This window comes from Hyla sarda, chromosome 6 (assembly GCF_029499605.1).
Source record: "Hyla sarda isolate aHylSar1 chromosome 6, aHylSar1.hap1, whole genome shotgun sequence".
NCBI lineage: Eukaryota > Metazoa > Chordata > Amphibia > Anura > Hylidae > Hyla > Hyla sarda.
Window position 1 is genome coordinate 302,582,801 of NC_079194.1, and position 13,278 is coordinate 302,596,078.

The following is a 13,278-nucleotide window of genomic DNA, read 5'->3' on the forward strand; positions in this document are numbered from 1 at the left end:
TTAAATCAACTGGGGCCAGAAAGTTAAACAGATTTGTAAATTACTTCTATTAAAAAATCTTAATCCTTCCAATACTTATTAGCTGCTGAATACTACAGAGGAAATTCTTTTCTTTTTGGAACACAGAGCTCTCTGCTGACATCACAAGCACAGTGCTCTCTGCTGACATCTCTGTCCATTTTAGGAACTGTGGGGATTTTTTCCTACTCTGGACAGTTCCTAAAATGGACAGAGATGTCAGCAGAGAGCACTGTGCTTGTGATGTCAGCAGAGAGCTCTGTGTTCCAAAAAGAAAATAAATACCCTCTGCAGTATTCAGCAGCTAATAAGTACTGGAAGGATTAAGATTTTTTTTTAATAAAAGTTAAACAGATTTGTAAATTACTTCTAACAGTTGATTAAAAAAAAAAAAAAAGTTTTCCACCGGAGTTCCCCTTTAACTCTTAGAAGGCGGCCACTGCTCTCAATGCTTTACACTGCAGATCTGCTCTATTACACTACACCTATGACCAGGGACCCAAACATGGATTGTAAAACGTTTTCAGGCTCTTTTATGGGTCTGACATAGCAGTGGCCTATAGGTGGCACTAGAGCAGTGGTTCTTAACCTGGGTTCGATCGATCCCCAGGGGTTCGGTGAGTCAATCCCGGGGGTTCGGTGGGGGAGGTCGTAACAGGACAGGCAAACCAAGCAATTGCTTGGGGCCCCGAGCTGGTCCGGTGTTTGCCTGTCCTGTAGCGACGGGGAAATTCCCCCCATCACTATTAACTCTCTGCGGCCCTGCGTTAAGTTTAAAAACGCAGGGCCGCCGGGACGTCACTCTGTCTGCCCAATGTGGGGGAACACTGCCTGCGCCCAACGTGTGTATGGGGGGGGGGGGGGACACTGCCTGCGCCCACCGTGTGTATGGGGGGGGGGGGGGGACACTGCCTGCGCCCAACGTGTGTATGGGGGGGGGACACTGCCTGCGCCCAACGTGTGTATGGGGGGGGGGACACTGCCTGCGCCCAACGTGTGGGGGGGAACACTGTCTGCGCCCAACGTGTGTGGGGGGGGGGACACTGCCTGCGCCCAACGTGTGTGGGGGGGGGGGGGGACACTGCCTGCGCCCAACGTGTGTATGGGGGGGGGACACTGCCTGCGCCCAACGTGTGGGGGGGGAACACTGTCTGCGCCCAACGTGTGTGGGGGGGGGGGGACACTGCCTGCGCCCAACGTGTGTGGGGGGGGGGGGGGGACACTGCCTGCGCCCAACGTGTGGGGGGGGGGGGGGGGGGGGACACTGCCTGCGCCCAACGTGTGGGGGGGGGGGAACACTGCCTGCGCCCAACGTGTGTGTGTGGGGGGGGGGGGGGGAAACACTGCCTGCGCTCAACGTGTGGGGGGGAACACTGCCTGCGCCCAACGTGTGTGGGGGGGGGGGGGAGCACTGCCTGCGCCCAACGTGTGTGGGGGGGGGGGGGGGGGGGGGATACTGCCTGCGCCCAACGTGTGTGGGGGGGAACACTGCCTGCGCCCAACGTGTGGGGGGGGGGGGGGGAACACTGCCTGCGCCCAACGTGTGGGGGGGAACACTGCCTGCGCCCAACGTGTCTTAATGGTTTTGTTAATTTTCCGAATCTATGTATAAATATATACTTCTATATATACCTCCTATGTTTTGAATTTGAAAAAATCATATTTTATTTTTCCAATTAAGAGGGGTTCGGTGAATGCACATATGAAACTGGTGCCAGGAAGTTAAACAGATTTGTAAATTACTTCTATTTAAAAATCTTAATCCAGTACATATCAGCTGCTGTATGCTCTACAGGAAGTTCTTTTCTTTTTGAATCTGACCACAGTGCTCTCTGCTGACACCTCTGTCCATTTTAGGAACTGTCCAGAAAAGGAGAAAATCCCCATAGAAAACCTCTCCTGCTCCGGACAGTTCCTGACATGGACAGAGGTGTCAGCAGAGAGCACAGTAGCCAGACAAAGGAAATTCAAAAAGAAAAGAACTTCCTCTGGAGTATACAGCATTTGATAAGTACTGGAAGGGTTAAGATTTTTTAATAGAAGGAATTTACAAACCTGTTTAACTTTCTGGAGCCAGTTGATTTAAAAAAAAATAAAATAAATGATGATGTTTTCCAGGGGAGTACGCCTTTAAGCTCTTGGGTTGAAAATTGTTCTCTCTAGCGCCGCCTATAGGTACAAACCCTGTAACTCCGTTTCGACAAAATGAACCCCCAACAGGATTCTTACCTCTGATCTACAAACACGAATTTGCCGTCGATGGCGTGCCGCGAGACGTACTCCGTGGACTTGACTCGGATCTCGCCGTTTGCGGGCTGCGGTACTATGTGCGGGTGTAAGCGCCCGATGGCGACAAGGCAGCTAAGATTACAGCCCTCGCTGTCTGGTTCGTTGTCCTCGTCCAGGCCCATTTTTGTGGGGGGCCAGCTCTTTAAATATCCAGTGCTATGAATAGTGCAAAAACTTTTCCGGTCTCCTGCAAAAAACCAAAAGCGGTGGAGAGAGAAGACACCGGTCACAAACGGAGGAAACGGGGACGACAAAACCTGATCTACACAGAATTGGGGGAGGGCTCCTGCTCCTGACAGACGCCTTACAGCCAAAGACAGGTCCGATCTGGGTTTGGAGTAAAAGTAGCAAGGAGGTGGTTTGTCTTTTTGGACACATTTAAAAAAAGATTTTTGTTATTGTAACTCAGTGGTCCCCTCAAGGACAAAATCTGCAAGGAGATTGTATGTTTTCCCCAAGTTTGATTGATTTCCTAACACACTAATGCAACAAAAGGGGACCTATGAGTGGAGGGTTAATCCAATATTATTTACATTTGACCGCTAAGCGATCACTAAGACCCTATATTTCCCACCCAATATAAAACTTAACGTTTAATGAGCCAAGATTAAAATAACCTCACACATATTGATCCGTATTCCATTAATTGGCATGACACTGCATGCTATCTGATTGAATTGAAGAGATAGATTGTGGCTGCAGTCCACAATCTAAGGTGTGAGACAATTTAAAATCTAACACATTGCCCGCCCACCCGACGTTTCGCCACAAGCTGTGGCTTGATCAAGGGCTAAGAGCCATTTGCCTCTCAGAATTCCCCAACCTGTTTCAAACCCTACGAGTTAAAGGGGTACTCCTCTGGAAACCTTTTTTTTTTTTTTTTTTAAATCAACTGGTGCCAGAAAGTTAAACTGATTTGCAAATTACTTCTATTAAAAAATCTTAATCCTTCTTGTACTTAGCTGTTTTATGCATCACAGGAAGTTCTTTTTTGTGTTCTCTGCTGACACCTCTGTCCATTTTAGGAACTGTCCAGAGCAGGAGAGGTTTGCTATGGGGATTTGCTCCTGCTCTGGACAGGCAGAAAGGAAATTCAAAAAGAAAATCACTTCCTCTGGAGCTTAGAACAGCTGATAAGTACTGGAAGGATTAAGATTTTTTAATAGAAGTAATTTACAAATCTGTTTAACTTTATGGCACCAGTTGATTAAAGGGGTACTCCCCTGGGATTTATTTATTTTTTTAAAGTGACAGTGCCCATTGAACAGGTAGACGACGATCTAAGAAGGCCTCTTATGATGTCATGTACACCACAGATCAACCAATCACAGCTGACCATAAAGTGGGCAGGTCAGGGAATAGCCCAGCATAATGCAACATGAATAAGATGGGGTCGAAGGTCAAGACGACCCTGACATCTCACCTTTCTTCTTCGAACAATTGGATGGGAAATCTTTATCTTCTACCTTCACTGAGGGCCTGTTACACTTCATCCTGCAGAAGAATGAGCGCCTGGCTCCAGAGCACAGCCGCGACGGACCGGGGGTGATGTCAGTCTTTACGGGGAGACCGGCTACATGATGAAAGACACAAAAAAAAAAAATTTGAGGATTTTCTGCATTAATTTGCAAAACAAGACATTATATTCAATACAATAGTACAGTGTTCCCCAAGCAGGGTGCCTCCAGCTGTGGCAAAAACTACAAGTCCCAGCATGCCTGGACAGCCAACGGCTGTCCGGGCATGCAAGGAGTTGTAGTTTTTGCCACAGCTGGAGGCACCCTGCTTGGGGAACACTGTACTATAATATATAACAAGGGGTCCCCAACCTGTGACCCTCCAGCTGTTTCAAAATTACATCTCTCACTGAAGTTTTCAAACAGGTTGGGGAATTCTGAGATAGCAGTCAGTCTTTCAGCTGTCAGGGCATGCTGGGAGTTGTAGTTTTTGCCACAGCTGGAGGCATTCTGCTTGGGAAACAATGCACTATAATATATAACAAGGGTTCCCCAACCTGTGACCCTCCAGCTGTTTCAAAATTACAACTCTCAATGTGACTGCTATCTCGGCATTCCCCAACCTGTTTCAAAACTTCACAGTGAGTTGTAATTTTGAAACAGCTGGAGGGTCACAGGTTGGGGACCCCTTGTTTTATATTATGGTACATTGTTTCCCCAAGCAGAGTGCCTCCAGCTGTGCCAAAAAAAACAACTCCCAGCATACCCTGACAGCTGAAAGACCGTGACTGCTATCTCGGCATTCCCCAACCTGTTTCAAAACTTCACAGTCTTTCAGCTGTCAGGGCATGCTGGGAGTTGCAGTTTTTGCCACAGCTGGAGGCACCCTGCTTTGAAAACACTGTACTATAGTATATAACAAGGGATCCCCAACCTGTGACCCTCCAGCTGTTTCAAAATTACATCTCTCACTGTGAAGTTTTGAAACAGATTGAGGAATGCAGAGAAAGCAGTCACAGTCTTTCAGCTGTCATTTTTCATTTGAAAAACTACAAATCCCAGCATGCCCTGACAGTAAAAACCAGACTACAGGCTCGATAGCAGAACCACATATAATTCAGATTAGACCAATACATACTTTTTGCGTCGATGAGCCTCTCCCGCGGGGCAGTGTCCGAGGACGACAACTGCTCCTTTACTTTGGCGATGTCCTTTGGGTGGAGGTAATCGAAAAGGCTTTGTCCAATCAGATCGTTCTGTAAAGGTTTAACATGATTGGTCAGTTTTACAAAGCCCCTCCCTCTTCCTGCCATGACGTGTGCGCGCGCAAAGGAACTACTATATCAGTGGTCTCCAAACTGTGGAACTCCAGTTGCTGCAAAACTAGCATGGCCACTGGCTGTCCGGGCATGCTGGGAGTTGTAGTTTTGCACTACTGAATGGGGTCACTCGGCAGAAATCCAGATGCAGACAGTTGTTGGCTGCAGACTATTTGGTCAAGGTTAGTGGTCAGAAATCTATTCTAGGTACAAGGGCTTATGCAGAAAAAAAATATATTAATAAAAAAAAAAAAAAAAATAATAATAATATTAAAAATAATAATATTAAAAATAATAATAATAATTAAAATATTAATTAAAATAATAATTTCTCCCAAAACCAGCACCACATCTGTCCCCAGGTTTTGGGTGGTATTGCAACTTGGTCCCATTTACTTCAAATGGAACAAAATAGAGCCAATTTCTCCCAAAATCAACACCACACCTGTCCTCAGGTTGTGTGTGGCATAGCAACTTAGTTAAATTTTGTTTTGTTAAAGTGAATGGAGCAAATTTCTCTAAAAAAAAAAAAAAAAAAAAAAAAAACAGTGCCACCACTGTCCTCTGGTTGTGTGTGGTATTGCAACTTTGCTTTATTTGCTTCAATGAAGCCAAGCTGCAATACTGCACACAACCTGAGGACAGGTGTGGTGCTAGGTTTTCCCTGGATAAAACATTGCCAGTCACTTTACAAGCGGTAAAGTCATGGCCACAATCTTCGCGCCGCAGGTTACTGAGGGCAATAGACGCCTCCTCTTACCTGACTATAATTCAGGATCTTAAATACAGATTCCGAAACAAACAGGATCTTCCCGCGGTCGCAGCCCACGACAAAGAGGAATCCGTCTGCTGCCTGCGAGAGACAATAACAAAATGTTAACTATACATGATCAAACGCACGTATAAAAGAGAGTATAAAACATATATACAGTCATGGCCGTAAATGTTGGTACCCCTGAAAATTTTCAATAAAATGAAGTATTTCTCACAGGAAAGGATTGCAGTAACACATGTTTTGCTGTACACATGTTTATTCCCTTTGTGTGTATTGGAACTAAACCAAAAAAGGAGGAAAAAAAGCAAATTGGACATAATGTCACCAAACTCCAAAAATGGGCTGGACAAAATTATTGGTGCCCTTAACTTAATATTCGGTTGCACACCCTTTGGGAAAAATAAGTGAAATCAGTGTCTTCCTATAAGCATCAATAAGCTTCTTACACCTCTCAGCCGGAATGTTGGACCACTCTTCCTTTACAAACTGCTCGCGGTCTCTTATTGGACGGCGCCTTTTCCCAACAGTAATTATAAGATCTCTCCACAGGTGATCAATGGGATTTAGATCTGGACTCATTGCTGACACTTCAGAACTCTCCAGCGCTTTGTTGTCATCCATTTCTGGGGCTTTGTGACGTATGTTTGGGGTCATTGTCCTGCTGGAAGACCCAAGATCTCGGACACAAACCCAGCTTTCTGACACTGGGCTGTACAGTGCGACCCAAAATCCATTGGTAATCCTCAGATTTCATGATGTCTTGTACACATTCAAGGCCCCCAGTGCAAGAGGCAGCAAAACAACCCAAAACATCATTGACCTCCACCATATTTCACTGTAGGTACTGTGTTCTTTTCTTTGTAGGCCTCATTCCGTTTTCGGTAAACAGTAGAATGATGGGCTTTACCAAAAAAGCTTTATTTTGGCCTCATCTGTCCACAAGACGTTTTCCCAGAAGGATTTTGGTTACTCAAGTTCATTTTGGTAAAACGTAGTCTTGCTTTTTTATGTCTCTGTGGCAGCAGTTTGAGCTGACACCGATGCTCCATGAGCCTGCAGGACAGCTTGAATATCTTTGGAACTTGTTTGGGGCTGCTTATCCACCATCCGGACTATCCTGCATTGACACCTTTCATCAGTTTTTCTCTTCCTTCCACGCCCAGGGAGATTATATGCATTGCCATGGGTTGTAAACTTCTTGATAATGTTGCGCACTGTGGACAAAGACAAATCTAGATCTCTGGAGATGGACTTGTAACCTTGAGATGTTGTCCATGTTGTCCATGCTTAGTGCGGCACACACAGACACACAATGCAAAGACTAAGTGAACTTCTCTCCTTTTTATCTGCTTTCAGGTGTGATTTTTATAATGCCCACACCTGTTGCTTGCCCCAGGTGAGGGCATTATATATCATCCATTTGCATCAGTTTTTTGATCCGTTTTTTTAATTTTTATTTTTTTTTACTTCTGAGCATGCTCAGAACAGCAATACAGTTTTGCAATACAGTTCCCGTATATATTTTCAATTTGAAAACCGTACGGAACCGTATTAAAAACCGTATGCATTGACTCTCCATTGAAAACAGTACGCCAAAAGATGCATCAGGTTGTGTCCGTTTTGCATCCTGTGCGTTTTTTTTTTACCGTACTCAAAACCGTAGCCTACGTTTTTTTTATTTTTTATTTTTTTTAACATGGGAGTCAATGGGAACCGTATGTGCGTACGGTTCCATCTGGTTTTCACCATACGGTTTTTGACTTTGCACAGTTTTTCTTGGAATTTCAAATAAGTGAAACTTTATTTATAATGGAGTGAAAAGTTAAAAACGTATACTTTTTTTCTTAAAAAAAAAAAAAAAAGGATTCAACCGGACATCATTTTTCAAACCGTATACGGATTAAAATTTGTGCACACGTTTTGATACAGTTTAGTCCGGTTTTGAGGAATCAGTTTTTTTTTTTTTATCCAAAACCTGATACGGGAACTGTACTGCAAAAACGTGGTGTAAACCCGGCCTAAGGGTGGGTTCACACCACGATTTTGCTATACGGTTTCGGCATATGGTTTTATATAAAAAAAATTATACGTATGCAACCGTACAGAAAACCGTGCCCATAGACTTCCCATTCAAAACTGTATGCGCTATAATGTATTACGGTTGTCTCCGTTTTTCAAACCATACAGTTTTTTCCTTTTTTTTTTATTTTTATTTTTTTTTTTATCTGGACAGAAAACCGTGGCCTACCACAGTTTTTGGTCCGGGTGAAAAACCGTATAAGTTGTTTTTTTTTTTTTTTTAAACATGGGAGTCATTGGGAATCGTACAGAACCAGATGCGAGTACGGTTCCATCCGGTTTTTGACTTTGCACAGTTTTTTTTCTTGGAATTTCAATCAAACAAGTGAAACTTTATTCATAATGGAGTGAAAAGTTCAAAACGTAAACATTTTTATCTTAAAAAAACAGATGCAACTGGACAATTTTTCAAACCGTATACGGATTAAAATTTGTATTTTAATATTGTCACCTGTTTCCCAATCAGGGTTCCTCCAGCTGTTCCAAAACTACAACTCCCAGCATGCCCGGACAGCCGTTGGCTGTCCGGGCATGCTGGGAGTTGCAGTTTTGCAACAGTTGAAGGTCTACAGTTTGGACACCACGGCTTTAAGGGACTTGTATGAGCAATAATTTGATTGCTTTTACAGATCAATGTAATACTATAGTTATGTATAAGAGACCTAGCACATTAAAATTAGGGAGTTAAAGGGCTAAAGAAAGCTGTTACATACATACATTGTAACAAACCCTTCATCTGTATCAGCAGGACCAGAAGCAATACATGTAAAACATCAAAATGTTGCAATTTATTAACAGCAAGAAGAGATCTTAAAGGGGTACTCCACTGGAATTATTTTTTTTTTTTATCAATTGGTGCCAGAAAGTTAAACAGATTTGTAAATTACTTCTATTAAAAAAAAAAAAAAATCTTAATGCTTCCAGTACTTATCAGCTGCTGTTATGATCCAAAGGAAGTTCTTTTCATTTTGAATTTCCTTTTCAGTCTGTCCACAGTGCTCTCTGCTGACACCTCTGTCCATTTTAGGAACTGTCCAGAGCAGGAGAGGTTTTCTATGGGGATTTGCTCCTGCTCTGGACAGTTCCTAAAATGGACAGAGATGCCAGTAGAGAGCACTGTGGTCAGGCAGAAAGGAAATTCAAAAATAAAAGAACTTCCTGTGGATAACAGCAGCTGATAAGTACTGGAAGGATTAAGATTATTATTTTTTTTAATAGAAGTAATATACAAATCTGTTTAACTATCTGGCACCAGTTGATATAATAGTAATAATAATAATAATAATAATAATAATAATAATAGTTTTCCAGTGGAGTACCCCTTTAAAAACTGTGAAACAAAGTTTGTTACAAAGTTGCAGAAGACGCAAGGTTTTATATTCTTTAATTTGGATTAAAGGCACCACGTCCTGTGACGTCTATACCCAGGAGGCAGACGGGGGGTGCGCTGATGCTGATGTGAGGCCGGGCAGGTCTTGTAGTTACACCCAGTGACTCACTGTCGCCAGCTGTTCAATGTTTTATATCACTTCCTTTTTACCATAGAAACGCCAAGCGCAGAAAACCAGCAGTAACCTCCGAGGGGCGAGCTCTGCAGCCGGGTCCGGTGACCACACAGGTAGAGCCTGCAGAACGTCACTCTGTGTTGGCTGTATGGTGGCCTGACACACATCAGCGCTGACATGTTTTACCGCGCTACATTTCAGTCCTCCGAGGCAGAGGACATGTTCAGGCTCATTTACTACATTCTGCCGCAATGTACAGACAGTTCTCACTGACGTCATACGACAGGGCTGAAATCCTTCAGGAACCATCCTCAAAGCTGAGACTATATATAAAATACCTCATATTACTGATCCTGAGTTATATCCTGTATTCTACCCCAGATCTGTACTCACTATTCTGCTGGTGAGGTCACTGTGTACATACATTACATTACTTATCCTGTACTGATCCTGAGTTATATCCTGTATTATACCCCAGAGCTGTACTCACTATTCTGCTGGTGAGGTCACTGTGTGCATACATTACATTACTGATCCTGTACTGATCCTGAGTTATATCCTGTATTATACCCCAGATCTGTACTCACTATTCTGCTGGTGAGGTCACTGTGTACATACATTACATTACTTATCCTGTACTGATCCTGAGTTATATCCTGTATTATACTCCAGAGCTGTACTCACTATTCTGCTGGTGAGGTCACTGTGTACATATATTACATTACTTATCCTGTACTGATCCTGAGTTATATCCTGTATTATACCCCAGAGCTGTACTCACTATTCTGCTGGAGAGATCACTGTGTATATACATTACATTACTTATCCTGTACTGATCCTGAGTTATATCCTGTATTACACTCCGGAGCTGTACTCACTATTCTGCTGGTGAGATCACTGTGTACATACATTACATTACTTATCCTGTACTGATCCTGAGTTATATCCTGTATTATACCCCAGAGCTGTACTCACTATTCTGCTGGTGAGGTCACTGTGTACATACATTCCTTATCCTGTATTGATCCTGAGTTATATCCTCTGATCTCATGTCACCTACCCTGAGAATCAAGTGCTTCAGCTCATCATCTGACAGGAATGAGGGTTTGTAGTTGGCTTCTGTGTAAGGATTTGCAGCACCTGTAAACAGAAGACATAAGGTGATCAGTAACCGGGTCAGTAAGTCCCAGCACTTATAATAGTGCAGTAGTGTCGTCAGAGATATGTAACACAGTAGTTTTTATGGAGGGACCATTGTAGGAAAACTATTTGGGACTATATACCGGAATACAAAGGGGGTAATCTTATTATAAATGATGACATACAGGAGTATATAGAGGGTAATCGTATTATAAATGATGACATACAGGAGTATATAGAGGGTAATAGTATTATAAATGATGACATACAGGAGTATATAGGGGTAATAGTATTATAAATGATGACATATAGGACTATATAGGGGGTAATAGTATTATAAATGATGATACACAGGAGTATATGGGGGTAATAGTATTATAAATGATGACATACAGGAGTATATAGAGGTAATCTTATTATAAATGATGATACACAGGAGTATATAGGGGGTAATAGTATTATAAATGAAGACACACAGGAGTATATAGAGGTAATAGTATTATAAATGATGACATACAGGAGTATATAGGGGTAATAGTATTATAAATGATGACATACAGGAGTATATAGGGGTAATAGTATTATAAATGAAGACACACAGGAGTATATAGGGGGTAATAGTATTATAAATGATGACATACAGGAGTATATAGAGGTAATAGTATTATAAATGATGACATACAGGAGTATATCGAGGTAATAGTATTATAAATGATGACATACAGGAGTATATAGGGGGTAATAGTATTATAAATGATGATACACAGGAGTATATAGGGGGTAATAGTATTATAAATGATGACATACAGGAGTATATAGAGGTAATAGTATTATAAATGATGACATACAGGAGTATATAGGGGTAATAGTATTATAAATGATGACACACAGAAGTATATAGGGGTAATAGTATTATAAATGATGATACACAGGAGTATATAGAGGGTAATAGTATTATAAATGATGATACACAGGAGTATATAGAGGGTAATAGTATTATAAATGATGATACACAGGAGTATATAGAGGGTAATAGTATTATAAATGATGACATACAGGAGTATATAGGGGTAATAGTATTATAAATGATGACATACAGGAGTATATAGGGGTAATAGTATTATAAATGATGACACACAGAAGTATATAGGGGGTAATAGTATTATAAATGATGATACACAGGAGTATATAGAGGGTAATAGTATTATAAATGATGATACACAGGAGTATATAGAGGGTAATAGTATTATAAATGATGATACACAGGAGTATATAGAGGGTAATAGTATTATAAATGATGACATACAGGAGTATATAGGGGTAATAGTATTATAAATGAAGACACACAGGAGTATATAGGGGGTAATAGTATTATAAATGATGGCATACAGGAGTATATAGGGGTAATAAGTCATACCCAGCATTGTTTAAGGGCAGAAGTTGTCAAACCAACCTAACTTGCTTTTATGAAGAGAAGAGTTGAAGCCTGTATAAGTAAGTGGCTGTGGATACAGCGTTTTTGGTCTTTCCTACTGTCAATGGTCCCGGTTATATGTGGAGACCCCAAAGTTCAGTACTGGGTCTGCTTTTACATTAATGATAGAGGATGGGGGGTAGTAGTACAGGTCCTATCTTTGCACAATACACCAAGCTTTGTATCACATTGTGTTTAAGTAATAAGCGGACAGGGACACAGAGCACTTGTACTTCTAACCTTAATCAGATGTCCTAGGAGGAGTAATAACCTGCAGCATCATATCTCCTAGGAGGAGTAATAACCTGCAGCATCATATGTCCTAGGAGGAGTAATAACCTGCAGCATCATATGTCCTAGGAGGAGTAATAACCTGCAGCATCATATGTCCTAGGAGGAGTAATAACCTGCAGCATCATATGTCCTAGGAGGAGTAATAACCTGCAGCATCATATGTCCTAGGAGGAGTAATAACCTGCAGCATCATATGTCCTAGGAGGAGTAATAACCTGCAGCATCATATGTCCTAGGAGGAGTAATAACCTGCAGCATCATATGTCCTAGGAGGAGTAATAACCTGCAGCATCATATGTCCTAGGAGGAGTAATAACCTGCAGCATCATATGTCCTAGGAGGAGTAATAACCGGCAGCATTATATGTCCTAGGAGGAGTAATAACCTGCAGCATCATATGTCCTAGGAGGAGTAATAACCTGCAGCATTATATGTCCTAGGAGGAGTAATAACCTGAAGTATTATATGTCCTAGGAGGAGTAATAACCTGCAGCATTATATGTCCTAGGAGGAGTAATAACCTGCAGCATTATATGTCCTAGGAGGAGTAATAACCTGCAGCATCATATGTCCTAGGAGGAGTAATAACCTGCAGCATCATATGTCCTAGGAGGAGTAATAACCTGCAGTATTATATGTCCTAGGAGGAGTAATAACCTGCAGCATCATATGTCCTAGGAGGAGTAATAACCTGCAGAATCATATGTCCAAGGGCAGTTTTCCCAATGCGGGTGGCTCCAGCTGTGGCCAAACTACAACTTCCAGCATGCCCGGACAGTCTTTGGCTGTCCGGGCATGCTGGGGGATGTAGTTTGGCCACAGCTGGAGGCACCCCGGTTGGGAAACACTGTTCTAGGGGGAGTAACACAGGTAGAGAAGAATTTAGGCGACTTGTAGATCATAGATTACAGAACAGCAAAGTGTCAGG

The 13,278-nt window shown here is 42.3% G+C and overlaps 1 protein-coding gene across 12 annotated transcripts in view; it reads right to left on the minus strand.

Moving 5' to 3' along the window:
• Window positions 1-13,278, minus strand: part of BMAL1 (basic helix-loop-helix ARNT like 1) — a 143,813-nt gene that overhangs the window by 10,940 nt on the left and 119,595 nt on the right. For all 12 annotated transcript variants that reach the window (XM_056527958.1, XM_056527952.1, XM_056527954.1 and 9 more), the window contains 5 exons: window positions 10,503-10,582; window positions 5,844-5,936; window positions 4,903-5,020; window positions 3,731-3,880; window positions 2,248-2,494 (listed from right to left, as the gene is read on the minus strand). In XM_056527958.1, coding sequence (XP_056383933.1) covers window positions 2,248-2,494; window positions 3,731-3,880; window positions 4,903-5,020; window positions 5,844-5,936; window positions 10,503-10,582 — 688 coding nt within the window. The remainder of the gene's footprint in view (window positions 1-2,247; window positions 2,495-3,730; window positions 3,881-4,902; window positions 5,021-5,843; window positions 5,937-10,502; window positions 10,583-13,278) is intronic.